This window comes from Calliopsis andreniformis, chromosome 8 (genome assembly GCF_051401765.1).
Source record: "Calliopsis andreniformis isolate RMS-2024a chromosome 8, iyCalAndr_principal, whole genome shotgun sequence".
Taxonomy (NCBI): domain Eukaryota; kingdom Metazoa; phylum Arthropoda; class Insecta; order Hymenoptera; family Andrenidae; genus Calliopsis; species Calliopsis andreniformis.
In genome coordinates, this window is record NC_135069.1 from 9571585 (window position 1) to 9598407 (window position 26823).

The 26823-nt window shown below is 33.0% G+C and overlaps 1 protein-coding gene across 1 annotated transcript; it reads left to right on the forward strand.

Moving 5' to 3' along the window:
- Nucleotides 1–1677: 1677 nt before the first annotated feature.
- Bckdhb (Branched chain keto acid dehydrogenase E1 subunit beta) lies at nucleotides 1678–26823 on the forward strand. Its single transcript, XM_076383067.1, has 8 exons — nucleotides 1678–1819; nucleotides 1996–2073; nucleotides 3120–3322; nucleotides 3881–4036; nucleotides 16306–16477; nucleotides 18158–18303; nucleotides 24313–24399; nucleotides 25861–26823. Exons 1-8 carry the CDS (start codon nucleotides 1678–1680, stop codon nucleotides 25999–26001), a joined length of 1125 nt encoding a protein of 374 aa, XP_076239182.1. The 3' UTR covers nucleotides 26002–26823.

Sequence of the window (26823 nt, forward strand, 5' to 3'; positions counted from 1 at the left end):
CACACTTATTGCAAATGATGTAAGAATGGCAATAAAGAAACTTTGAAATAAGATTTCAAAAACAAGATAATTGCTTGCAACTTTAATCTCCATATTATGAATCGATAAATTATATCTGTATCACTGGCTTATATCAACAATTTGTTTATCTCGTTTTAATGGAATAACCCTGTTAAAAGGTGATTCGTCAACTTTCACATGCTGTGTATTAAAAAAATTGTACATATAAGATGGACCATGTCTTTAGACTAATATTTTGGGATTTACTGGATTAATTGTAATCGTTCGGGTTTTTAATTCCATTTCGTGTGTTTTTAAATTTTTGATAGCGATTTTCAATTACCCTTTTAGACGTTTAGTATAGTACGAAACTCTTAAAAGTTTAGACCTTTAAAAGACATTACAAATAGAACACGCCACCTTTTGAATTTTCAAATACCCTAGCCTTTAAAGTTTAAGTCTTCATATTTTTAAAAAGTGAAATATTCGATCTTTCAAGTCATTAAATATTCAAATTTTCAAATTTATTGAATTTTTAGTTGTTACAGTTGAAAGTAACTATAACAAGACATTTTTGTATATTTTCAGTAACGTTTACTTCAAATTCTGCAAATTTCCTTTTTACATAATCTAATTGAATATCAGCATAATAGTACCATGTGTGGTAGACAGGTATCTATCAGTATAGGTCGATTTGCAGAACATTTGACGACCTAGGACTAGTGACGAAAAATTCGAATCAATTCGGCTATGTTTCCAAATTTAGAGCTCTTGAAAATCTTACAGTTTCAGAAATCTTGGAAGATTCAATAGGTCTTGGAAAATGGGTAACAATTCAGAATCTTAGAAGCATTTCCAATATATATCTTTGTTCAAGCAGTATATACTATTAACAGAAAGTATTACAGAGGGTTGAGAAGTTTGAATTGTCTTTCAAGAGTTTTAGGCTTCGAATCTTCATAGTCTTAAAAAACTTCGAGCTTCAAAGTTGATATTCGAATTCCCATTACTACTTAGGACCTAGGGTACTATCATCATTGCGCTGAACCAAGCCATCCAAGAAATGGATCAGTTGACCTATTAAAAAGCTTTTGATATGTTGATGCATTGTTCTGCACCAATATGTACGAACACATTAGGACTTCTTTGGAACAAGAGACTTCAGTGTCAGAGCTTCCTAGTCCTAAATAAGCAACCTGGAACGTTAGCAAAATGTCAACAGTACGCTCAAAATTTACGCGGCATTATCCAGAAGCCATGAATTTGATTTTATAATACTTTCATTGTCCTGACACGTCACAGCTATTAACTGTGAATTAAATTAAAAATTTTTAAAGACTACAGTACCTAACGAACTTCCTTCCATAGCATACACACCTGCTACGTGTTACTCTATTCCGCAAATCATTACCTATTAGAATACGCGATTAAGGAAATAATTATATAAGCCTGAAAGAAGTTCACGTTTACTGTGCATTATAGGAACGCAGACACGCAAATCAGCAGTTGACCCACGCATGCTGAGACGCTTATAACGCGGAGCAAGGCTGTTTACGAAATTCGAGTCAGACTGAGAAGTGGGGCGAGCACTCTAAAGTACTATATTGTATGTAAATACTGATAGGAGATAAAGCGCTGGCATTATCGTTGTACTCTTACGAATAACATTCATTCACGATGATACTCAGTAAATTGTGCAAGCAATTACTGAACTCTCGTGCGTCGACAGTTTTCAGCCCTCTCGACGGGTTTCTGCGACGTGAAAATGTTAGGCGAATACATTTCACCTATTATTCTGATGAAACTTCGGTCACTTCCGGTGAGTGTATTACTATTCTTTTCTAATTCGCGGTGTATCTTGATCGATTTGAAAAAATGTAAAAGCAGAATGACAAAGATCGACTCGATTTTAGAATTTTTTGAGTAATTTTTTTGATTATTTTGTACGAAAAAGTGTGCATACAGCGTAAGAAGTTGAACAATGTTTCGTTGCAGGTGAAACTGAAAAGATGAATATGTATCAAGCTATAAATCATGGACTTCGAATTACGTTAGAGAAAGATCCTGATGCAGGTAATTAGTTTTACTCAATTTATGAGTGTTAATCCCTTAATATATAAAGAAACAATACTCGAGATAAATTTAAGTGCAATTAACTGTGGTATGTTCTTGCATATATAAAACTTGCATATATGAAACTATTATGTATATTTAAATTAATTGCTCTTATAAGAACTAAAAAAAAAAAATAATATGGTTCATATTAATTGGTGAAAAGTACATACGTGATTAACTAGAACATAGATAAAATAATAAAATTTACATACCTATATTACTCAAGTCCATATGACTATGTATAAAGAAAAAAACGTACACAAACATTATAAAATAACAAATAACAATCATAAATTCTGTATTTTTTACATGTAATATTTATGCACAAACTTCATTTTATGGAAAATAGTGTTCTCTAATGATCATTGTTTTGTCAAAATTCCATTTTAAGATAAATATACTACCAATAAATTTCATAATAACAATAATAATAATATTAATAACAATAAAGTTGTTAAACTATTATTGCAAAAGTATAAAGCTCGATTGTGGTTTCTTGATTTGCTTATCCTAATGACTGGGTATAGTATCTTTTTAGTTAGCATATCAACAAGATGGGATTATTCAGTGACTCTAAAACTACTTTTCCATTGCAAACAATTTTGAATTTTCAAATATTCAGATCTTCCAATATTTAGAAAATAAATCCTCAATTCTTCACATTTTCATATCTTCAAATCTTTAAATTTTGAAATATTTAAAACACAGCTTTATAATTCCTCAAGTGTTTCACTTTCAAGTTTTCTAATATTTAAATTTTAAAATGTGAAAGATTCAAATTTTAGCCAATTTTGAACTTTCAAACTTTCACATTTTTAATTTTTGAAGTCTTTTTATTGTATTTATTGCAATTGGTGGATTCTAATTCCTGGAACTTTCTTATTTGAGTTCTGAATAAGCGTACCTTGATATAATATGTTAAAACTTAATTGCATGTTAAAATAATGGTGACTTATATTTTTGTATTAGTTTTAAATATACTGAAAACTGTATTTTGCAATCAGTGATATTTGGCGAAGACGTGGGCTTTGGAGGCGTTTTTCGCTGCACACTGGATCTTCAAAAAGAATTTGGTCGAGACCGTGTTTTCAACACTCCTCTTTGCGAGCAAGGAATCGCAGGATTTGGAATTGGATTAGCTGTTGCTGGTGTAACAGCGATTGCAGAAATCCAATTCGCAGATTACATATTTCCTGCTTTTGACCAGGTACTGTCATCAATTGATAACTTATCACTATACTTTTCTCTATAATATTCAAAGTTGTAACAGTGTATTTTGAAGAATACTTCTTTTTTATTTTTTATCAATATTTGTGATTATATTACGAGAACCCAGAATCGAGCTTTATCCATATGGAAAATTGATCTTATTGACTTATTTTCTTCAGAACTACTAAAACGATTTTCAACAAATTTTCAATGAATAGTGTACTAATAGTACAAAATAAATTGAATGTGCAATTTTTTCATAAACTTCCTCAAATTTTCTAAGTTCTAAATTTCCAGAACAAACTCTCATAAGATAAAGTCTGCTGCAAACTGAAATACCAACCTTCTGTAATTTATCGACTGGTGTTGATAAAATCACAGGCGAATATACTCGTCTATGATAAAATCGACGAATTTATATCCTTTTGTTACATTAACAAAAAAAGCTTCAAATGCAACCCATTAAAATTAACAAGATAAATTATTCATAAATTGGAAATAATTAAAAAATAATTAAAAAGTATGGGTTAATAACTTTTTGTTGTATTATCTGTAGCTAGTAAATGAGGCTGCCAAATACAGATACCGAAGCGGTGGAGAATTCGACTGTGGTAAATTAACAATTCGAGCACCTTGTGGAGCTGTGGGTCATGGTGGGTTATATCATTCGCAAAGTCCAGAGGCGTACTTCGCTCATACTCCGGGTTTGAAGGTATGTAGCGATGATACTAACACTATCACGATCATTGCATGTAGAACTTTAAAAAACTCAAGAATATTTAACAATAGAGTAGGTATCGAAACATCTAAAGCGAATCCTCGTAAATCGTTAGGCGAAGTACATTGCATCTGCATCAATGGCAGGTGAACAACGCAGTCATGATTAAATGACTACAATCTACTCGAATTTTTATCGCTAGATGATGCTGACAGACTGTAGAAAATAGACCTGCTCTCGTTGCGACCGAATGTAACAAAATAATACTACACTCGTCTGTTTATTGTTAAACGTTTTCTTGAAATCACACTAAACTGATGCAACACGTGACTGTACGATGATTCCTTGACGGTAAACCGTGATCTATAGAATTGCAAGAAGATAGTGGGGAAGAGGGTACGGAGAAGAAGGCACTGATTTATTAGGTGCTGTTCACGAGAAATAGAGAAACTACGACTTGAATATTTGCGGAATGTATACTTCACTTTTTTCACGAATTTAAAGTACAGTAATTGATGATAGTTTGTCTATTATTAATATTTCTGAACCAACAAAATAATACTGTTCGACAATGCATTTAGAGTAGGTATGCGTTGACCGATTGCTAGATTTCATTTTCTGAAAATCCTGATCTAAAAAGGATGATGGGTATAAAAAATCAAGCAGTCTATCGTCAGCTTTAATTTTCAATCGAAATAATTCGAGTTTAATTCTTCATCAAGAGGAAGAAACTCTAATCTGTGTCAACTGCAATATCAACTGCAACAAGAAAGACTCTACTTAGAATTCCCTTGAGTACAAATTATTCTGCTTCATTGCTCTTTATTAAATCAGTTACTACACTTCTAATTTTCATTTTCAAGAAGAAAAGACTCTATTTATTATTTTATTCAAAATTCTATTTTAATAACTTGCATATTTTGATTTGCTCTCGGGTGGTTCCGTCGTCAAAGTAAATCTCTCTTTTTTTTTAAAAAGAGAAATTGTTAATCATTTTCACTACTTGACAACGAAATCCACCCGTCGCGAAATTCTTTCTTGTACATTTATAGAAAATGGAAAACATTTTCTTATTTCTTTAAAACAATTAAATAAGAAATTAAGAGAAACAGAAGAGAAATAGAAAGCATTAGAGAAAATCACACTTCAAAAATTTCCAATTTTACAGTTTACAATTGAAAAATATATATAAAATTATATATAAAATTTCAGTAAAAGAAAATAATTACTTACATTATTCTTCGCGTTCCGTCATGTGAATCCGTCAACACAGGATCTCATATTCGTCGACTTTAAACAAATTTCTGTGCTTGGAGTGTCCGTACAGATCTATAATAAAAAAAGAAATTCTAAATCAATTCAAATGTGTTTCGCAAAATCAAAATACCAACTTAATTCAAGGGAAAGCATAAATTTATCAACTAATACCAAGCAGAGAACACAAACTGATCATTAAATTCGACTAAAATTTGTAACAAAATAAGGTTGTTATAAGTATCATTAGTAACTAGCAGTAAATAGATGAAGATGGATATAGTATACTTACGCTAGCATTCGCGAAGTTATAAACATGTTTATTCCCTCCGACATCCATCAACTAAACGACGATCCGTTGATATAATTGTTGAGTAGTGTCAAAAATCAGCCGGTACTGTAAATTACATTTTTTAAAAATTACAAAAGCCGCTGAACATTACATATTTCGAATATTGCAACACGAACTCGTAATTCAACTCAGGTTATAATACACGTGATAAAATCTTTAAAAACAATAGCAAAAGAACGAACTAATTAATTAATGATTTCTCTTCTGACACTGTTTTACACGTATTATTTGCATTTTAAACATTAGTAATTCTATCGTTCCAAAATCAAACGCGAATGGTACATATAATCCATGAAACATTAAACTACACGTTCAATTTCGTTACTTATTTACAGAATAATAAATAGTAAATATATATTTCGGAAACATACATAAATTCGACAAATTTCGCAATAATGTGACAGAAAATAATAAAAAAAACTTACCTTTGAGATGAGCTGTGCTCTCCCTGACGCCATTCCGTTCGAAGTGGACTGCGCGCGCAGCTTCGATAATCGAAATCGAGATACTTAGGTATCGACTCCAGCGTCATGTGTCAGCCATTATACGAAATAGTACCATAAGTGCGGAAAATTCTCAAAGCACTTATATTGCTACAGGTTACGTTCACGAAGCAAAATATGAAATTTTCTATCATCCACCTGTCACACACAGTATAAAATATGCTAAAAATCAGCAAAATACATAAAATAGTATTTGAATTTTGCCTACGAGGCAATGAAAATGGAATTGGTCTCAGAGTTGTGTCACACAAGATACAATATATCGGAGATATTTTATGACAAAAACCGTAAGAATAGACGTGACTTTCGATATTTGTTAAATATATGTACATTTATAAGGGTAAAAGCAATTATTGAATGAAATATGTCATTGAATATTTGTCCGATTCAAGAGGGACGCACAAACATTTTTTAAACAAGTATTATTCGTTAAAATTACCAAAATAAGGATAGATTTTTCATTCAGTGTGTAGCAGTGTATTAAAATTAAGGAAACATACCTTTAATAGTGCCGAGAATCTTCTAAAACACTATTAAACACGTTAAACACCACAAACGATACGTCTCTTCTCCATGACGTCCAGGAACGGAATGACGCCGCGCGGGATTTGAATCCCCAACCATTGCGCAGTGGATCTGCGCCGAAGTGAACCGACGCACGCCGCTGATTGGTTCCTCCATTATTCAAAACTGCTGTGATTAAACGAAACATTTTTAACTGATATGTTTTAATACACATGAACATACTTCTCATACGTATATTATATTATATAAATTTTTTAACAATGGTTCATGGCATTTTTATTCATTATTTAACATAGTATGAGAAGTATGTTCATTTTTCGTTCAATCACAGCAGTTTTGAATAATGGCGGAACCAATCAGCGGCGTGCGTCGGTTCACTTCGACGCAGATCCACTGCGCGATGGTTGCGGATTCAAATCCCGCGCGGCGTCATTCCGTTCCTGGACGCCATGGAGAAGAGACGTATCGTTTGTGGTGTTGAACGTGTTTAATAGTGTTCTAGAAGATTCTTGGCACTATTAAAGGTATGTTTCCTTAATTTTAATACACTGCTATTCGTTGAATGAAAAATCTATCCTTATTTTGGTAATTTTAACGAATAATACTTGTTTAAAAAATGTTTGTGCGTCCCTCTTGAATCGGACAAATATTCAATGACATATTTCATTCAATAATTGCTTTTACCCTTATAAATGTACATATATTTAACAAATATCGAAAGTCACGTCTATTCTTACGGTTTTTGTCATAAAATATCTCCGATATATGGTATCTTGTGTGACACAACTCTGAGACCAATTCCATTTTCATAGCCTCGTAGGCAAAATTCAAATAGTATTTTATGTATTTTACTGATTTTTAGCATATTTTATACTGTGTGTGACAGGTGGATGATAGAAAATTTCATATTTTGCTTCGTGAAGGTAACCTGTAGTAATATAAGTGCTTTGAGAATTTTCCGCACTTATGGTACTATTTCGTATAATGGCTGACACATGACGCTGGAGTCGATACCTAAGTATCTCGATTTCGATTCTCGAAGCTGCGCGCGCAGTCCACTTCGAACGGAATGGCGTCAGGGAGAGCACAGCTCATCTCAAAGGTAAGCTTTTTTTATTATTTTCTGTCACATTATTGCGAAATTTGTCGGATTTATGTGTGTTTTCGAAATATATATTTACTATTCATTATTTTGTAAATAAGTAAAGAAAATGAACGTAAAGTTTAATGTTTCTCGGACTATATGAACCATTCGCGTCTGATTTTGGAACGATAGAATTACTAATGTTTAAAATGCGAATAATACGTGTAAAACAGTGTCAGAAGAGAAATCATTAATTAATTAGTTCGTTCTTTTGCAATTGTTTTTAAAGATTTTATCGCATGTATTATAACCTGAGTTGAATTACGAGTTCGTATTGCAATATTCGAAATATGTAATGTTCAGCGGCTTTTGTAATTTTAAAAAAATGTAATTTACAGTACTGACTGATTTTTGACACTACTCAATAATTATAACAAAGGATTGTCGTTTAATTGATGGATGTCGGAGGGAATAAACATGTTTACAACTTCGCAAATACTAGCGTAAGTGTACTATATCCATCTACATCCATTTACTTCTAGTCATTAATGATACTTATAACAACCTTGTTGTATTAAAAATTTTAATCGAATTTAATGATCAGTTTGTGTTTCCTGCTTGGTATTAGTTGAAAAATTTATGATTTCTATTGAATTAAGTTAGTATTTTGATTTTGCGAAACACATTTCAATTGATTTAAAATTTCTTTTTTTATTGTAGATCTTTACGGACACTCTAAGCATAGAAATTTGTTTAAAATCGACGAATACGAGATCCTGCGTCGACGGATTCACGTGCCGGAACGCGAAGAATAATGTAAGTAATTATTTTCTTTTACTGAAATATTATATATAGTTAAAAAATTGGCGTTTAGTGATTACAGTTTACAATTGTAAATTTTTGAATTTATTAATCTGATAGTTTAATAATATGAAAGTTAGAAAATTGGAAACTTTTGAAGAGTGATTTTCTCTAATGCTTTCTATTTCTTTTCTGTTTCAGACCCAGCAGACACCCCCTGGGCAATTCGTCGTGCTGCCTTCATCCCGTGGGTGTTAAGGTAACGCATGTTTTTGATTCCTCCGATCACTCAATCATGTCGTAGGACGCAAAGGTCCGAAACGACACGGGTGATTGGTTGTACTGGCTTTTGGCTTGCGAGCATAGTGACCGCGGGTATATGAATTCGTATACTCGTGAGTAGTAACATTTTTTCGTTGTATTTATTCGCTCAGGCTAGGGTCTTCTTGTACATCGCGTTTTGCTATAAGGCAAATAAACATTCTGTTCTGTGACTGAGTAAATGTAATGTATATCTATTTACAACACAAAAAACATTTAAGTAAATGAAATTAGAGTAAGATTAATGTTGGAATTATAAAGTAATAACGTATGTAGAAAATCAAATAATAATTAAAAATGAATATTATAATTATAATACAGTAATATTGCATCTACATTAGTTATTGATAATGTGTGAGTTGCTTATTTAATTGTTTCAAAGAAATAATAAAATGTTTTCCGTTTTCTATAAATGTACAAGAAGGCATTTCGCGACGGGTGGATTTCGTTGTCAAGTAGTGAAAATGAATAACAATTTCTGTCTTTTTTAACAAGAGAGTTTACTTTGACGGCGGAATCACCCGAGAGTATATCAAAATATGCAAGTTATTAAAGTAGAATTTTGAATAAAATAATAAATAGAGTCTTTTCTTCTTGAGAAAGAAAATTAGAAAATTTACTAAAGGGAATTCTAAGTAGAGTCTTTTTTGTTGCAATTGATACGAATTAGAGTCTCTTCCTCTTGTTAAAGAATTAAATTCGAGTCATTTCGACTGAAAATTGAAGCTGACGTGAGACCGCTAGATTTTGTATACTAATCACCCTTTTTAGATCAGGATTTTCAGGTACCAATCCCGTACCTATTGCTTTTGACTGACTCACGTGCCCAGGTGCTACTTGAGTGAGTGAAAGCGATGGGGCACGATGACTTAGTTGTAAAATTTTAATAATATTCAGCGGCTGGCATTGCATTAGTGTATCGTGCACGACGTATTTTCCACTTGTATGTGTGTATGGTTAGGCTGTGGAATTGCGTCGGTTTTTTCTCATTGTAGTACTCATAAGTATATATTCCATTGATTTCCATATCTCAAGTACCTTCTGGAATATATGCAAATAAAAATGACAATAGTACACAAAATGAGTAATATTAATCACTATATCCTATTAAAACAATTTTTGCCATTTCTGTCATTTTACATTTGTTCGCAATGATCACCAGTCTTTGCCAGTCGATTTCAGGAAAATGGTACGTACCTTAGAGTGTGCTTGTTGTGTGCCAAACTCGGGTGACGGAGGCGTCCCGGGACGTCCTCCCTAGTGTAGGCCCCTGCACCCGGGTGTCATGTGTGAGAACCGTGGAGTGAAAGAGACGCGAGTGGGTGGGGGGAACAAAGGGGGCGCGATTGATATGACTGTCTTTTTGCCAATTTTTAAATACAGGACCATAGGATAAAGTAGATAGGCAGGTAGTTTACTTTCTGGTGTGAATGCTAGATGTAAGTAGGTAGGGCCAGGTCAGGTCATCACAGTCTCTTTGATCGGGTAGGCGCGTTGTCGCGTGATGACTTGTTTCTGGAATAGTCCATTTGAAGAGCGATGAGTGAAGCTGGCGCGATAGGATGATGCCATTGCCTCAGTTTCACTGTTTGCTTTTCAAATTCAGCGACATTGCACTAGGGTCGCTGAGCCGCGGTCGGAAGGACAGGTTCGAACGTTGTGCTCGAGATTCAGTACGCGTTCATGAACAGAAATTTCTTGAGAGTCCTAGACTTTCTCGCAATTGCTGTTCGTGTTCTCGTGCTTTACCCTAGCTTGAGAATTCATTTGTTCTCAATGTGGTGGGGAATCTCTAGCCTAGAGTTAAGTTTCAGCAGGGTAAAGTACCCGAAGAAAGAAGCTGAAGAGTCCCTGCAAGAATGGGAAACTAATAATGGTTCGCCATCCTCGGATGGGGAGTCATTCTCGTTACTACTTTGTCACTATGCCTGCTTTAGTTTAGTAGCAGTAGTAATCGCAGTAATAGTAGTATGTTGTATTTTGATATGATCAGTCGTGGACTGGCACATTTATCAACCTTGTTAGTGAAATTGGTCAAATTACGATTTGGATTTGAGATGCAAGGAGATATATACAGTACGGTTTCAATAACAGTGAGGACTTAATTTTAATCATTTTTTTATATTTGCGATGAATTGATTTTGATTATTTTTGTGTAATTAGATTGTGCGATATTACAATTCTGCATTGTTCTTTTAGTATATTGTCAAATCTATTTTTATACTAATATTCAGCATGTGTCCGAATGTTTTTCAGTCAGTTTTGTATTATTGACTGATCGCGTATTTTTAAAACTAATATTGTTAATATTTTCAGATTTTCTTTTTTGACTTGAAATTAGAGTTTAAAAACTTTTAATTAGTTTCATTTTTCGATGTTTTTATCTATTCTAGTGTTGGAGTATAAAATTAATGAACTCCCATTTCTGTCAGGAGTTTCTAGGTAAATAATCTGTTTATTTTACTTATTGTGTTAAAATGCTAATTAGAGTTTTACTTTTCTGAATTAAAGTGAATTGATCGTTTCTATTTCCCTGCTCATTTTTCTTAATCATAATTTTTATTGTAACGTATGAAAAGAAAATTCATTGCTCATATTCTGTGCGTTATATGCTTTTAATGCTTACTTTAATGAAAATTTGTTCGCGGTTACTACTTTATTTGACGGTGCAGAACAGGTTTATATTACTGAAAAAGTAGAGACATATAATTTGGCACTTTGCAACGATAACATATTTATAAATACAAGTAATGAACTTACATAAACAGTTTATTTGTTAACATGTGTTCTTAATCTTACTTTAGAACTAATTACGGAATTTCTACATTGGAGTGAATGATAACATATTTCATGAAAATGCATAGTTAACTGTTTGCAACATAGAATCCTTCTAATCTGTTTGTATCTCGGTTCTAAAATAAAATGCATTATCTGCTGAAAGATAATGACCTAAATTTTAGATCTTATCAATTTTAAGTGATTAATGCATACCTCAATATTTGAATGCACAGATACAGGTTATTATTTTGAAATTGTAATTGTTTGGTTGAAAAAATACTTCCTCAAAAGTATTCACTTTGCATACATTTTCACTTTTGATTAGGAAAAGTAAAAAACTGAATAGCGCTTGTTTTCTTTTGTGTCATATATGAATGAGCTGAATAAGCTTTTGGTTTAATGAATAGGATGTACACTTTTCAGCAAAACTAAAGGATCATTAATTTCGACAGTGTACTTCCGTTTATTTTAAAGGACCATACTTTAGCTTCCTTACTCCTGCATTAGATATTTTGAGAAAATTCTTTTATATTTTAATGCGGGACTGAGAAGTGAAGATTTTGTGCCAACAAGACACTTTTCAATTAAAATGTAATAGCTCAGCGGAAAAAATCGTAAATCAACTTTTATTGTCTTGTTGGAAAGGGAAGGTTTTTGCTTTGAATTTACACTAAAACAGATCCCCAAAAAATTAGTAAGCTCCATAGAGGTGCTTGAATTTGGAAAATATTAGAAAGAAAACCATCCTTCCTTTTTCGCTTCTTTGAGAGTAAAAAAGAGTATACGAAAAAATTCAATTCAGAAGTGACAAAGTAGAAAATTAGTCCTTTAAAATAAGCCTAGGCTCACTCCTGTGTGATTTGTTTCCACAAAGTTACAGCAGATCAAACACAGACAATTTTTGGGACCAAAATCAGTGATCCTTTAATTTTCATTGCATATTTGCATATTTATTGTTATTGAAAGCGTATCATTTTGCATTTTGTATTCGAAAGAATACACATGAACCAGATGTTCTTGCATAAAACAAAGGTGAATGGAAATAAATTGTAAATGGATTTCTAATTATTTTTTTATGATATTATATTTCAAATAATTTTACGTCTATACTGTAAAAAACAGTTTAGTCTTTAGTTTAACCGTCACATGGTAAGAAAGCAGTCTTACCATCGCATGGACATGAACTTAACTACTTTGGTTAAACTTTAACCAATATCTACAATGATAAGCAGCTGAAATTAGCCTTGAATTTCTAGATCGGTAAGGTAGTCAGGTCCATGTTCATGCGATGGTAAGACTGCTTTTTACTATGTGACACGTGTACTTTATTTTACGTCGATATTTCTGTTTCTTCGATTTACCGTGAGATGATAGCACAATTATATATTGGAGCAGTCATCGAACAAAAGATGTAATTCCTATCGTACCAAAGTAGAGGGTCACTTAAAGTTCGAATATAACTCGAATAAAGCAAATATCGCACCTTTGCTTCAAAAGTGGCACAATTCGAAAAAGAACGCGTACGAAAATATGCTTTATGTTAAACTGTTTTATGGTCGCAATTCCTAAAACACGTTTTAAATATTTAAAAATTTATAAATTATAGATTGAATTATTCGAAAATTTGTGGGGGGTTTAGAACTTTGAATATTTTAATTCGATCAAGTTCGAGAAATGCCAGTAGTATAGAGATTTCTAAGTGATTTCATCTTGGTTGCTAACAGTAGATTTGACTCGTGTGTGGTCAGACCTCTTGCACTAGACTCGACATAAGTTTCTCTAAGATCGTTTTTCTCTCTACCTTTGTTTCAAACCTGAAAATTTAGATAATTTAATTTAGTTTAACCATTACAACAGCTTTAGTTTAATCATTAATCATTTTTTCGCAGGTGCATTTGCAAGCTTCGTGTCACTACACAATTCTTCAATAACTTTAAAATACACATACTTCACTTAAAGTAAAGAAGACAAACTTTCTAATGATATCATTTCCGTTTCCGTTGGAACATTGCGTCCACAAATGCTCCATCCTTGGATGGTTAATGTTGCATAAACGCGAAGAAATAATTTAAAAGTGTCTCGCGAACCAATGTTTATTCTGCAAGATCTTCTTCCCATCTTGACAATCTTGACAAAAGGGTCAGCTATAGTCGTTCGCTCTTAACTTTCTGGAAGAGATTCCATGAATATTGTAGGACACATGTACTCGGCGTATGCATGAAGAAAGTTTTCCTGCTACACTAATGCGCGACCACCGACACTATACATCTCGATTACATGAACAGCGACGCGCAACATCGCGTCGACATTTCCTGAAGCTGAAAGATCACACTTCCTCGTCGCGCTTTTCAATACAGCTTGCTGGGCATAGGAACAAAGACAGAATACAGCGAAACAGTGCTACGAGGCTTTACCCATCAACTACGCTATACATATAAGAGTAACGAGCATGTGTAGCTATTCTCACAGAACTGCGAACTTTAGTAACTGCAGCGAAAATTCCCTCGTATCTTTTCAAAGTTATTCTGTTCGTTCTCGTTCTTTCATACCACGGTACTTCTGAATCATAGAAATGAAGAAAAATATGGTGAAGGGGTTACGTCTGTTTGAATTTCTAGAAGAGAGATACAAATTGGGGAAATTCGTTTTGTAACGTATGAGTGGAACTAATTTTTCTCCAGTATATTTGGAAAAATTGTTTCTGTAATGGAGTTATCGTTTTAACGAGCAATTTAATATTAGAAAAGCAAAATCGTCAGGGACTTTTATTTAGAACTCATTTTTTAAATATCTTTTATTGTTTGTCTTTAAATTACTTAGGCTTGAGAATGTTTATTGACACGTCCTTATCTTAGCGATAGATTTGTTCCTTAGTTGGTTTAAGAAGGTGTTTAGAAAAGAATTTCATATTAATTCCAGATTTAATTAAGAATATGAAAGGAGGTCAGATTCTTCATAACGATTGGAGGTTATTGATGTTTTGCTTCAAGGCTATCGAAATGCACGAACTGGACTTTTTCGCATGATTGCTTTTGTCCCCTTCATTTAAATCTGTTAAAATCTTTTTGAAATTCAGATTTCAAAGAATATGAAGTATATTTGCTTCGAAGTGATTCACTTATCTTTTGATAAATTAGTGTTTTTCCACGCCTTTTAGATTTCTTCATATCTTGAACTGTATTTGGCTCTTAAATTATTTTTGCATTTAAACAATTTTTTAAAATATTTTGAGTAACTTGTATACATGTAGAGAAAAATAGCAGTTATTTAAAATCGAATAAATTTTTGACTATAAACTTTGAAAATATAATTAAAAACTCGAACTACATTTAGGAAATTATTTGCTAATTAAAATAGCTTTCTTCTAATTAGATATCAAAAATTGTACCCAGAACTTATTACTATTTCAATTAAAATTATGGCTGAAACATTGCTTATTTTCTCAGTTGTATATTTTTACTCATTCAAAGTGTTTAGCTTATCAATACACATATATTATCAACAGCTTATCAACCTGGCAATTAATGCCCAATTGTAAAGTACAAACAAAGTTTAACATTTGCACCGTTAGAATCAATTTTCGTAATTTTCGTACTCTGATAACATGTGCATTTACTTACTACAAATTTTTTGGATTAAATTTTATTTCTGCAAAAGAAGAAATTAAAAAATTGTTTGAAGTAAGAAAATAATTTTGGGCCTATCTTGTATTAATTACTATATCGAAATTGTAGATTAAATTCGCTTAACTGTAATTTTATATTTCATAATTATTACAATACTTAATATAGTTATAAAATAGTGTGCAGCATGAGATCGTATTAAGAACAATTATATTCAAATGATATTATTTAACTTACAATAAATAATTAGATGAAATGGAATTTGATTAAATAGGAATTTAATTGAGTCTAATTGTTATCACAGTTGGTACTGATGAGTTGATTTGCTCTGAGACGTACTTTCTCTCTGGAGTGTTAGCTAGAAGCAGATGAAAATTTTTACTATAGTTAAAAGAACCTTGCATTTCCTCATTTTGCATGCTTAGTGCATTAGTTGAACCATTCAAGCTAGGATGACAAGTTAACTCGTTATACGTGTTATTAAAATTTCTTGTTATTCACTTAAGAATCCTCGTAGCACGTACGTCTTTACTTAACAAATTAAGCATTGTAAAATACTACAATATTTATCACATACTCTCTTTGATATTTGTTTGGTATTTACACGATATTTGTTATTGCCCATCAGTTAAACGATTGGTACATGAAAATCCACTTCATAATACTTTGTTACACGCATCAGTACTTATAACAAGTAATAAAGTCTTCGTAAATATGTTTATTCCTCACTGATTACATTCTGTCAACAGTAAATATATGTCTGGATATTATTGAGCGATAGTAGAAAGACAAAGCAAGTATGTTGAAAGGCCAGAAAATAATATTGGAAAATAAGGTAAAGATATCTGTCTGCACTTTAGTTCTCATAAATACATTCCAGATGATTATTGACTCAGCCTCGTAAACGTAGTTACTTAGTTGAGATATAACAGCCACAGGAAATTCTATACGTGATCACCCACAATCATTGATTACGTGAGCGTAGAGGAGCCTAATAAAACGTGATTAACTATCTTTTACAGATTGTCATGCCCCGCGGAGCGAGGCAAGCGAAAGGTCTTTTGTTAAGTTGCATAGACGAGCCTGATCCCTGCATCATGTTCGAGCCGAAAATATTGTACCGCACTGCGATCGACCAAGTACCGACAGCTCATTACACGATAGAAATCGGTAAAGCTGAGGTTGTGAGAGAAGGTAGGCGTGTAGGAAGATTGACAGGACCGAGGGATAAGTTTGACCTCGTGCCTGCGTAATAATACTGTCTTGTTGCTTCGATCCTCCTTGGCGCATAAATCAATCATTTTTTACGGTTGTGGTAACCACTTTCATCGAGCATTGATACATTTTCACGAATTCACTGGTGATATCAGATCTGTGTCAGTTTAATCATGCTGTTAGTCGATGATTGAGGCGTTGCATTCATTTAGACAAATAAAAAAAGTTACGAATTTAAGAATTTTTTTGGGAGGTATAAATGAAATCTAAAATTACAACTATTTTTTTATTAAAAAATGTTTGTTAGTCAGATTTTCTTTGAGTTGGATTGTGATTTAATTTATACTGTAAGTAAAGTTAAGAATAAGTGGCTGTAGGAAAACTAGGTGAAAATGATATAAGCTATGGAGAAGAAAACATTTTTCAAAAGTTATAAGGGGAATTAGCAAAGAAAAATTTGAGAATCGAAGATTTAGAAGGACAGGTTTTATAGGAGAAATTTCAGTCAATGGAGAGATTGAATTCAAAATCGTTATAAAGAAACAATAGCATTCTAATACTCTTACGATTAGTCAAACAGTTACATTTTTAAAGGTTTGAATACTTATTTAAATTTTGAAGTTATTGAATTTTTTCCAGTATTTAAATTTTCAAATATTAATGTTTCGAAACTTTTAAATATTTTAATATCATAATATTTGTATTTAAAAGTTTGTAAATATACAAATCTGTAAAAATTAACATTTTCAAGTTTTCAAGTTCTCCAATATTTCAAATATTCTAATATTCAATGTATCGAAAAAGATTAGATACAAAAAGAAGCATCAGTAATTAATGTTATTAACTGTCTGCCATATGGTCAAAATGGGTGTTCGATTAGTCAAGTTCTACAAATTCACAAAAACTCATTAAAATCCTACAGTAGTTGTTACACTTGAGTTGCTCTCTCCACCAGAAATAATACTGTAGTAGCGTTTAAATCTACTTCAAACTATAAATAAATGTTAACATATTCATGTTAACAACTGACAGGATTCCATTTAAATTAACTAAATTCGTTTCTAACGAAAAACAATATTAGTGCCATTCATATACTGAAAATCAGTAATCACTTGTTCAAAGAACGTAACTCTACCATTAATTAATCGTCTTGGTACTTACAAAACGCATCATTTCGTTTCACTTTCATTTTCTATTATTCATTTAATTTTCAATCTCCACTATCAAACATTAAAATCATCAAACACAACTTAATCAATTAGGAGCTACTTGTCTCGCAAGTTATCTAAAATAGACAGTTAATTAACTCCATCTTCGCATAGACCCAACCACTAACCACGACGTTCCTCAAACAAAATACTCTCTAACTCAACTCTTCATAGACTGACCTCATCACTCGATCCTCAAGTATCCAAGCACTTTCATATTCATGACCCAGCGTACCTGCGTCTCGCAGGGGACCGACTAACCCAATCGTTCGAGGATATAATATTTATCGTTCGTAATTGTCCTTTCATTACCCATTCAGTTGTGACCGATCCTGAAACTGTATACGCGAGAGGGTAGCGCTGACACAGTCGTAATTGCGAGACACGCTCGCGGCACGTAAGGTGAAACGAGCGTGACTGTGTGTATAACGACGCGTGTGTTTACACGTAGGTGACGCTGTGACACTCGTGGGCTGGGGCACACAGGTGCACGTACTGCTGGAGGTGGCCGATCTCGTCCAGGAGAAGCTCAATGTATCTTGCGAGGTGATAGACCTCGTTTCTATCCTACCTTGGGACGCGGAACTCGTTTGCAAGGTAATTTCGTCATTATAATTTACTCTGTTTTCATGCGTTAATGTAACTGGATCGTTTGCATACGTTACGTTTAAGCACGAGTGTTACGTGTGCTCTGCATTACGTGGGTTTACGTCCTTCGTCGAAATGGGAAGAGGGGGGCGGATAGTTGCAAAGCTTTAATTGTTGAATCAGCTTATCGATAGAGCATAGGTTTCGTTTTGTTCGAGAGGCTTAAGGCGAGCGTGTTTACGCGCAATTTTAGGGGTGAGGATATACTAACAGTCAGACTTAACAGGTTTCATTAGAACCTCGCTATGTATGTATGATAAAGTTTGCTTTTCTTAATTCAGGCTCTGATTTCATTCTTATCATCAGGTGTGTTAAGTGATGGGAATTGTTTTTCGTTAAAGTAATTCAATTTTTAAATATTTTACTTGTGTTGTGTCTTAATAACATCTCTTTTAATTCTGCAATGGCATATTGGGGGTCTTTCATCAACCCAAAATACTGATTCCTGTTAATGTACTGCAAAATAATTGTAAATATATGTGTTCTTTAACCTTTTTTTAACATTTCAATTTTATGGTCTTAAAGTATTCATTTGAAAATATTTCAGAGAATTTTTACAAAATCTTTTACGTGGTCAAAACGTGTAAAAATTGTGTTAAAACTTAGAAGACTCAGTGTATTGTGTGGCAGTTCGGAAAACAGTGTGTCATTCCAGAATTAAATACTTTGATCATAGTTTGCGTCATTGGGGTTGATTAATGACTGATTAGTGTAAGTGTTTAAAAAAGATATGCATATCGAGCGATTACTTACGAGTTTTACTCACTATAAAACAAATGAGTATCATATTTATGCACTTTTAATTAAATATTTAACAAGGAAAAAACGAATCAATGGTACTCGACTCGATTTGTAATTCTTTACACGCTGCAAACTTACAAACTTACTGAATTTCGAGTTTATAGTAACCGTATTGTTTAAAAATTAATTAAATATTAATGAGGGAGTTACTATTGCTATTATCTGTACGATAATGCAAATGACTATAATTTGTTCGTATTATACCATCGACTTTTCGATTGCCACGTCACTTCTACTCAGACGTAAGTGACACGACAATCTTATTTGCAGGATTACGAATAATATTAAATCATAATACTATGAATGAGACTAACCACAATTTCTAACAGTGCATTATTACTAGAAAAATGGTAATAAATATAAAAGTGTTCGATTTGATTAAAAATTAGAATTACTGTGTATGCCTAGATAGAGTTCTCAGCCTAGCACAGTGGTGGCAGTCAGCCTGTTAAAGTCACTCTATAATTTAAGTGCAGACATTTAATCTTGATCCGATATTATGGTTTAGCAACGGCTATAATGTTGTAATTATTGGAGAAACGGTCATATTTGTAATAATAGCATCTGCCTAATCTGTAATTTCAAACTACATAAAAAAATAATAGCACTAAACGATATTGTATTTTACGATTCTTCTAGTAATACCGCGGCTAATGTTAAATAATTGACTTTTGATATTAATGGACGCGAAGAATGTAGAACCTATTATAGAATACATTTCGCTGATGAAATAATGGTACAATCGCAAGACCGAATCCCAGCAAAAAAGTTAACGATTTATTTTTTAATGAATGTACGGAGCAACTTTCTTCTCTGCCTATTTCAAAGCGCCGTTAAAACTTTCGAAATTCGTGGAAAAACTTTATTTATTCCTCTGGCATTGCAAAATAATTATGAAATACAGATAAATGCGCATGCCCATTTTTATTTGCGAAATCGACATGGGTACGAATAATTCGCCTTGATCGTCGCACCTTCATCGCTTCCCCCCTTCCATCAGCAGATCATTAAATTCCCCACCCACCCTGGCCCAAGAAATGCGTGTAAACTTGAGTCTAGTTTTGGGGAGAAATTAGTTTCATTTTCCCTGGCGATCCCAAAAGTAAACTATTCTTTCATTCCCGAAGTCCGTATTCAGCAGACCTGGATATTATTCACTTAAAATGATTGGAATTATTTATTTGAAAGAATGAAATTATTTCATAAAGTAGATTCAATTAATTGTAACTGTGCTAGTTGGTTTCAGTGATTAAATAATTTTCTTCTAAATTACATCGTTCTAATTTAATTTTATTGTCATTTTATTATACAGCATGTACATGTGTTTTATTTTAAATGAAAATGACTAAATTGTTGGATAATGAAATATATCTGTTTTAATAATTAAGTATGTTGAGATTTAGTAAATCAACTTGGTTTATACATATGTAAATGATAGACATTTTATTAAGAATTAGGTAAAAGTTACAATAGATATGTACATGCAGTAGAGTTTTTAATTAAGAATAAAAATCACTAGGAAACAGCTGTTTAGTTCTATAATTATTTATAGATTATATAGAGAGTGTTCGATAACAGGTGCCCCAAATTTTAAAAGATGATTCTATATGTGAAAGTAGGATGAAAATCAAGAATAATGAAATTGCGTTTCAAGCTTCATTTCAAAGTTATTAATTATATCGATAGTGTCTAAAATTTGCACGAAATGTGTCCGACTTGAGACTTACTTTACTACCGGCGTACATAAATAAGACATAGCGAAATCAGTAGAGTAAGTCCCAAGTCAGACACATTTCACACGTATGATAACCGTTTTCTAAACAGTTAATGACTTGATAATTTGAAGCATATCGACTGCAATTTATGATTGAGTCCGAAAGATGGTTTCTAAATGATGGTTCTTTTTACAAAATCAAAACAGCATTGCATTATATTTCATGCTTTCCAAGAGAAAACAATCTACTATGTTTTCTCTTTTTTAATCGCACACATTTTTCAAATTTTTTCCTTGAAAATGGTCTTAATCTAGACCAAAACATCGGAAAGCATGAAATTTCACCCAAAACTGTTTCGATTTTTTGTAAAAAAGACCATAATATAGCTCCGAAACAACCTTACTAAATCAATTAATAACATCTAAACGAGACCTGAAACGCAATTTCGATACTCTCAATTTTCGTCTCATTTTAGTTCGTAGAATCGCTTCTTAAAATTTCTGACACCTATAGTGGATCACTCATATACAAAAAGCACAGAAAAAGAACTCAAAACCTTACCTGTTTCTTGATTCCAAATATTGAAGAGACTTCCTCAGCCTCGGCGCAAAGCAAAGTACTTTTTCCCAAGATATGTTGAAGACAGGAAAAATAAACAATTGAAATCATTTTGTTCAGGTCTGCTATCGAAATGCTAGAGGTGGACGCGCAACCATACGAAAAGCAACCGAGGCTAACATTCACTCGGCCGAATTACGATAGCACGGATTGCCGTGGACACTAATATCGAGCTGATTTATGCTAATCGATCTTTAGCCGCTTAATGATATGCCGATTGAACAGAACGCACTCGCGCGGCTCGTATGCCGTAACATTATACATACATGCGCGGGTCCAATTGTGCGCGCGAACGCGAAGAGGTGAGCGTAATTGGAAACCCGTTTCGTGTAATTTCGATACGTCCACGGATCCCCTGAGCGGGTGATGCTCGTCGACCGTCACGGATCTTACGACAAAATTGCCTTTCCAAGTGGAAAGTCCCCTGCAACTTCTAGAAACTATGTAGATTATGAAATATCTTGATCTTGAAGTGATTGACCGATCGCTGCGAAGTGGCTTTTCAGGCGGCTGTGGTCAGTGATCGCGGAATGGAGCGGAGAGTAGATGTTGGGTTGGTTCGAATGAAATTAACGCGATGGTTTATATGTATTTCGAGATATTTAGTTTTCGTATCGAAATCGGGAAAGTTGGACAGTCTCTGGATATTAATAAGGTATATTAGAGTGAAAGATAAAGGGGAAGTTTTTTCTTTTTTTTTGGGACTATTTATGATTGTTAATGGTAGACAGAAAATCATTTTCGCATTGATAAGTAGGTTTCGTAATCTGAGCTTTGTGAATACGTTTTTGTCCTACGATGTGCTGTTTTCATAAAGTATGAAAGAACATAAACACTTTGTAAGAATATAGTTATTGGATAGATTTTAATAGGCTTAGTATATAAGCTGTTTTAAAAGAAAGCATAAGCATTTATAGAAGCATTTTTTACTTTTCCTTTCTTGTCTATTAGCTTCATTTTCTCTATGCACACATGCATAGAGAAAATGAAGCTAATGTGTACACTACATGTGTACAGTACAGTCAATATTAGATTTTTCAAAAATGGTTTGAAGAAACTAATACATAATGTTAGATAATGTTGTAAATAGAACAGTCCTACAAGGAATAAAATATTCCGAATTAAACATGAGATTGCTTAAATATTGATCACATCAAAGGAGTTGAAATTTTGAACAAAATTGTGAACAGTCATCCTTCAGATCTTCAGATCAAACTTTTAATTCTCACTTTACCTGTAGAATAATTGTACATATTTCTGTGTCTTCGGATTAAAATCATTTATAAAAAAAATTCTTTTATACATAAACTGAGAAATTATTTTCTGTCTTATTTAAATTTACTTATTAACATGTAAGATGAATAGAAGAGTACCCTATACAGGGTACTTGTATAATGCAAAAATGCATTAGTCTTTCCTCCTTTATTTCTGCTTTTTAATGCATCTGTAAAATTATATCCTCTGACTGTTAGCTTAGCATATAAGTATATTAACTTTAAGGCATTATTATTGCAAAATAGAAGCAGATCAGACACTAGGTCATAGCACATTTTATGTTTCATTTGAACTTGCCTATTATTCCTTATATTATCTCAACGTATACTTGTTACAGCCTTCATACAAAGTGTAATTCTATGAAGATATTCAAATACCGCTCAGTTTCTAAATTCAAGGGAGGTGAACCACAAAATATGACAAAAGTTGCAGGGAAGGTCAACTGAAGTCTGAAATGTCACAGAAACCTGCACGCAGCGTACAATCATACGTACTATCGAGTTACCGTTTCTAATGATTTATAACGGGACACACACGCAGGTGCGCTTATATGTCTTAATTACAGGCTACCATTGCTCGTTTCTAACGTCAATCGAGCCCCGCTAGATTCGCTGGCTGCAACAAAGCGATTCGTACTGCCGCTATATTAATGCATCACTTAGGGTCAAGTTGCAAATAAATTATTATTATGCTGGTCCATATGGGACGGTATATAAATCATTCACGAATTGATCTGTGGACTATTCGTTCAACGAATTACGCTTCGTGACACCTATTATGATGTTCAATGTGCTCGTACCTCTTATATCCAATCTTTCACTTCACACAAATTTTAGCCCGCTGTCAGATAATAGTAGCACAGACACAGATCACTATTATAATGTATACAATATTAAATGTGGACATACATACAGTATGTCTGACTTAAATGTATACAGGTTGTTATTTTTGTAAATATTCAAAATGAGAAACAATATTTCAAACAAAAGTAATAACTCAACAATAGCTTATGCAAAATACATGTGTGGGTAATGTGTTGAAAATGTTTCAGTATTAGTTACAGGAATATGCAATAAAAATATAGGGTTCCATTTAATTGTTTGTATATTGAAATTGGTTGCCTGCCTAGATTTATTCGTTGAGACTGAAAAGGTGTACATATGTGTGTGTCTGTTTTGGATTTCCTTAATATTTTTATAAACAACGCATCTACTAAACATGTCAGGTTACCATTGGGTCAGAATGTTTAATTTAGCACTGACATAAATCATCTAAGTGTTTTCTTAGAAGCTTGTTGGGTCTTTAAAGCTTTATAAAAGTTAACCTGTGCAGTATGTAACAATTTATCCCAGAGCTGTCCTACAATATATATTTCCAAAATTATACTTCCATTTGAAGGCTAAATATATAAAGAATCATTTGCACTATGATGTTTAATTTTACTTGATCGTAAAAAGGAAAATCAATTACTAGAGGTTTTTCTGTTTGCTAAAATTTTGGAGTAACTAGAGCCTAATTTTAAGTGCTTTAACAATGTGGTATGTTATAGTCGGCAAAGAAAACAGGACGCGTCGTAATCGCACACGAGGCGCCACTGACAAATGGATTTGGAGCTGAAATAGCCACAACTATTCAGGTAAACATTTTCCTAGCAGAGAATAGTTTAGTACCGCAAATGCAATACAAAGGAAAACACTTGCTCGAGAAAACTTTAACCACTCTAATTCAGTGGTCATTAGAATTGAAACAATACGATCAGAGTTTCATCTCGTCTGAACAGAAGAAGCATAACGTTGCAACCCATACAATAAGTACAGACGAAGGGGCAGTAACATTCTATGAACGATATACTACAGTTTCGTAATTAAAATACTTAATTTTGCAACATTTTTTACCAAATTAGAGTTTCACTTATTTGTAGTACGTGATTTTGTAAAAGAAAGGAAAGGCTTTATTCGAGAAACAACGTTGCCAAAGATATCGGCACTATGTCGTGTAACATGAAATAACTTGACGTAATTGAAGCATGCTCTGAGATAATTTAGTCCAACTATCGACGCGTTGGTATGTCTAATGGTTAAACGAGATTTTAAGTATTCCAGTTACGAAATTATTAACACGTACCATGTATACACACGCTCCCTGCCCAAAATGTATTAGATGCATGTCCTATGCATCGTTGGAATGTGGCAGGATATCATTACGCGCATTTCTGTTACGTCACCGTACACTTCGTGACGGTTCGATACGCTTCAGCTTGTTCAGATGTACAAACTTGTATCTTGCAAAACCCTAATTCTAGCGTTAAATCAGCAAAGGGATAGCTCGGTTAAATGATTTAGATATTCGTACAATATTAACATCTTGGACATGGTTGTCGTTAAACGCGAAATAACTATTTCAAAATGAACTCTAGAACTTAAGCTGATGGCTCGAAGATAATTACTCTTGTTATGTGCATGGTACAGTTAGCTTCAGGACGATTTCAGAGATCGTTACTAATTTAACGCGACTCGGTATTATTTACAAGTTATTTCACATTTTTTAAACATTAATTGACTTGTCAACCTGCAAATTATTACTGTAAGTTTTACAGAGGCTTATATCCTTGATAACTGTTAATTTAATTTACAGTTTAATGATTTATAGACACTTAATAAAATTTATGAATCGATCATGTGGGCAACAGATTATAAGTCAATTACATCTTCATAACGTTTCCTATACTGTATACTATTAAGTAGAAAATTAGAGAAACAAAAGACCATGTCATAACTTGTTATATAAGTATAAATATTCGGTCTAACTATTTCAAACAAGAAGTACATTCACGCTTCCACTTGTAAGAAAATATAGCCAAGAGCCTTGAGAATACTTAAATTTTAGCATGAGTGTTATCTATGGGCAACGTTTTGCCTTTTATCGCACAGAGAAATGACTAATAGTGAGTTGCTTAAAACCATGTTCGCTAGTTAAAGTCGAGAAGCGTTCTCTGTCGTTCTGATATCGTTCAACTTCCATCTCATCCATTCCTAACTGCTCTAACCCTCAAGCGTTTAAGTGAAACGAGAATTCATTAGATAAACTGTTATAACAGGAGGAATGTTTTCTGCACTTGGAAGCCCCGATACAAAGGGTGACAGGCTGGGACAGTCCTTTCCCACACGTCTTCGAGCCGTTTTACCTGCCTGACAAGTGGCGGTGTTTCGCGGCTGTCAGAAACGTCCTAAACTACTGAAATTACGCCAGGGTTATTCTACTTGGGAGCATCGTGCAGTAGGACACAACGGAAACCTGTTGCACATGCTGATATTGATTTTTAGCATTCTCTGTGCATTGTTGGGACGACACACGCTCCAATATTTACTTAAGGTTAAATTGTTGATATTTGTAAAAGTTTGTAAGAAAGACATTAGGGTTTGAACTTGTTTGCTTTTTACAGAGGTTTGCAAATTATTAGACTGAATGCAACCTCTCTGTGTTTGTTTTAGCTTCTTATGAAAAATCGATGAAAGCCACAAAGTGTTCAGTAATCTTTACCTAGTTTAGAAGTGTATATGTATGTCTAGATATGTAGAAAAAGTTTGGAAATTACGTATTGTATTTGAAACAGTATAATAGGAATAATATTATAAGAAATTTTCTTAAGTGAAAAGTAGTGAAAATAATGAACAGTGTGAAGTGATCAAGCTTTTAAATTTAGAAGTTTCCACATATCTATAATGTATATAATTAAAAAAAAATTGTACTTTTCAAGTAGAGTGATACAACATGAATGATGTGAAATTGCTTCCATGATTTAGAAATCATGTTGATATAAATATTATTATTGAAAAATACTCCAGAGGTGGTCATTTAGATGAACTTGAACTTTTGTTCACAAACTCAACTTATCTAATTATACATATACACAAAACGTGGAATATTATCTATGGAGAAGTTGTGATTGTTAATTTCCTTTATAGTTTACTTCTAGTAATTTGCAGATCTCTGTACTTTCTGTTCTAACAATATCACGTGAACTGTTTAATTTTGAATAAAGATATTTTTAACCTGTCAA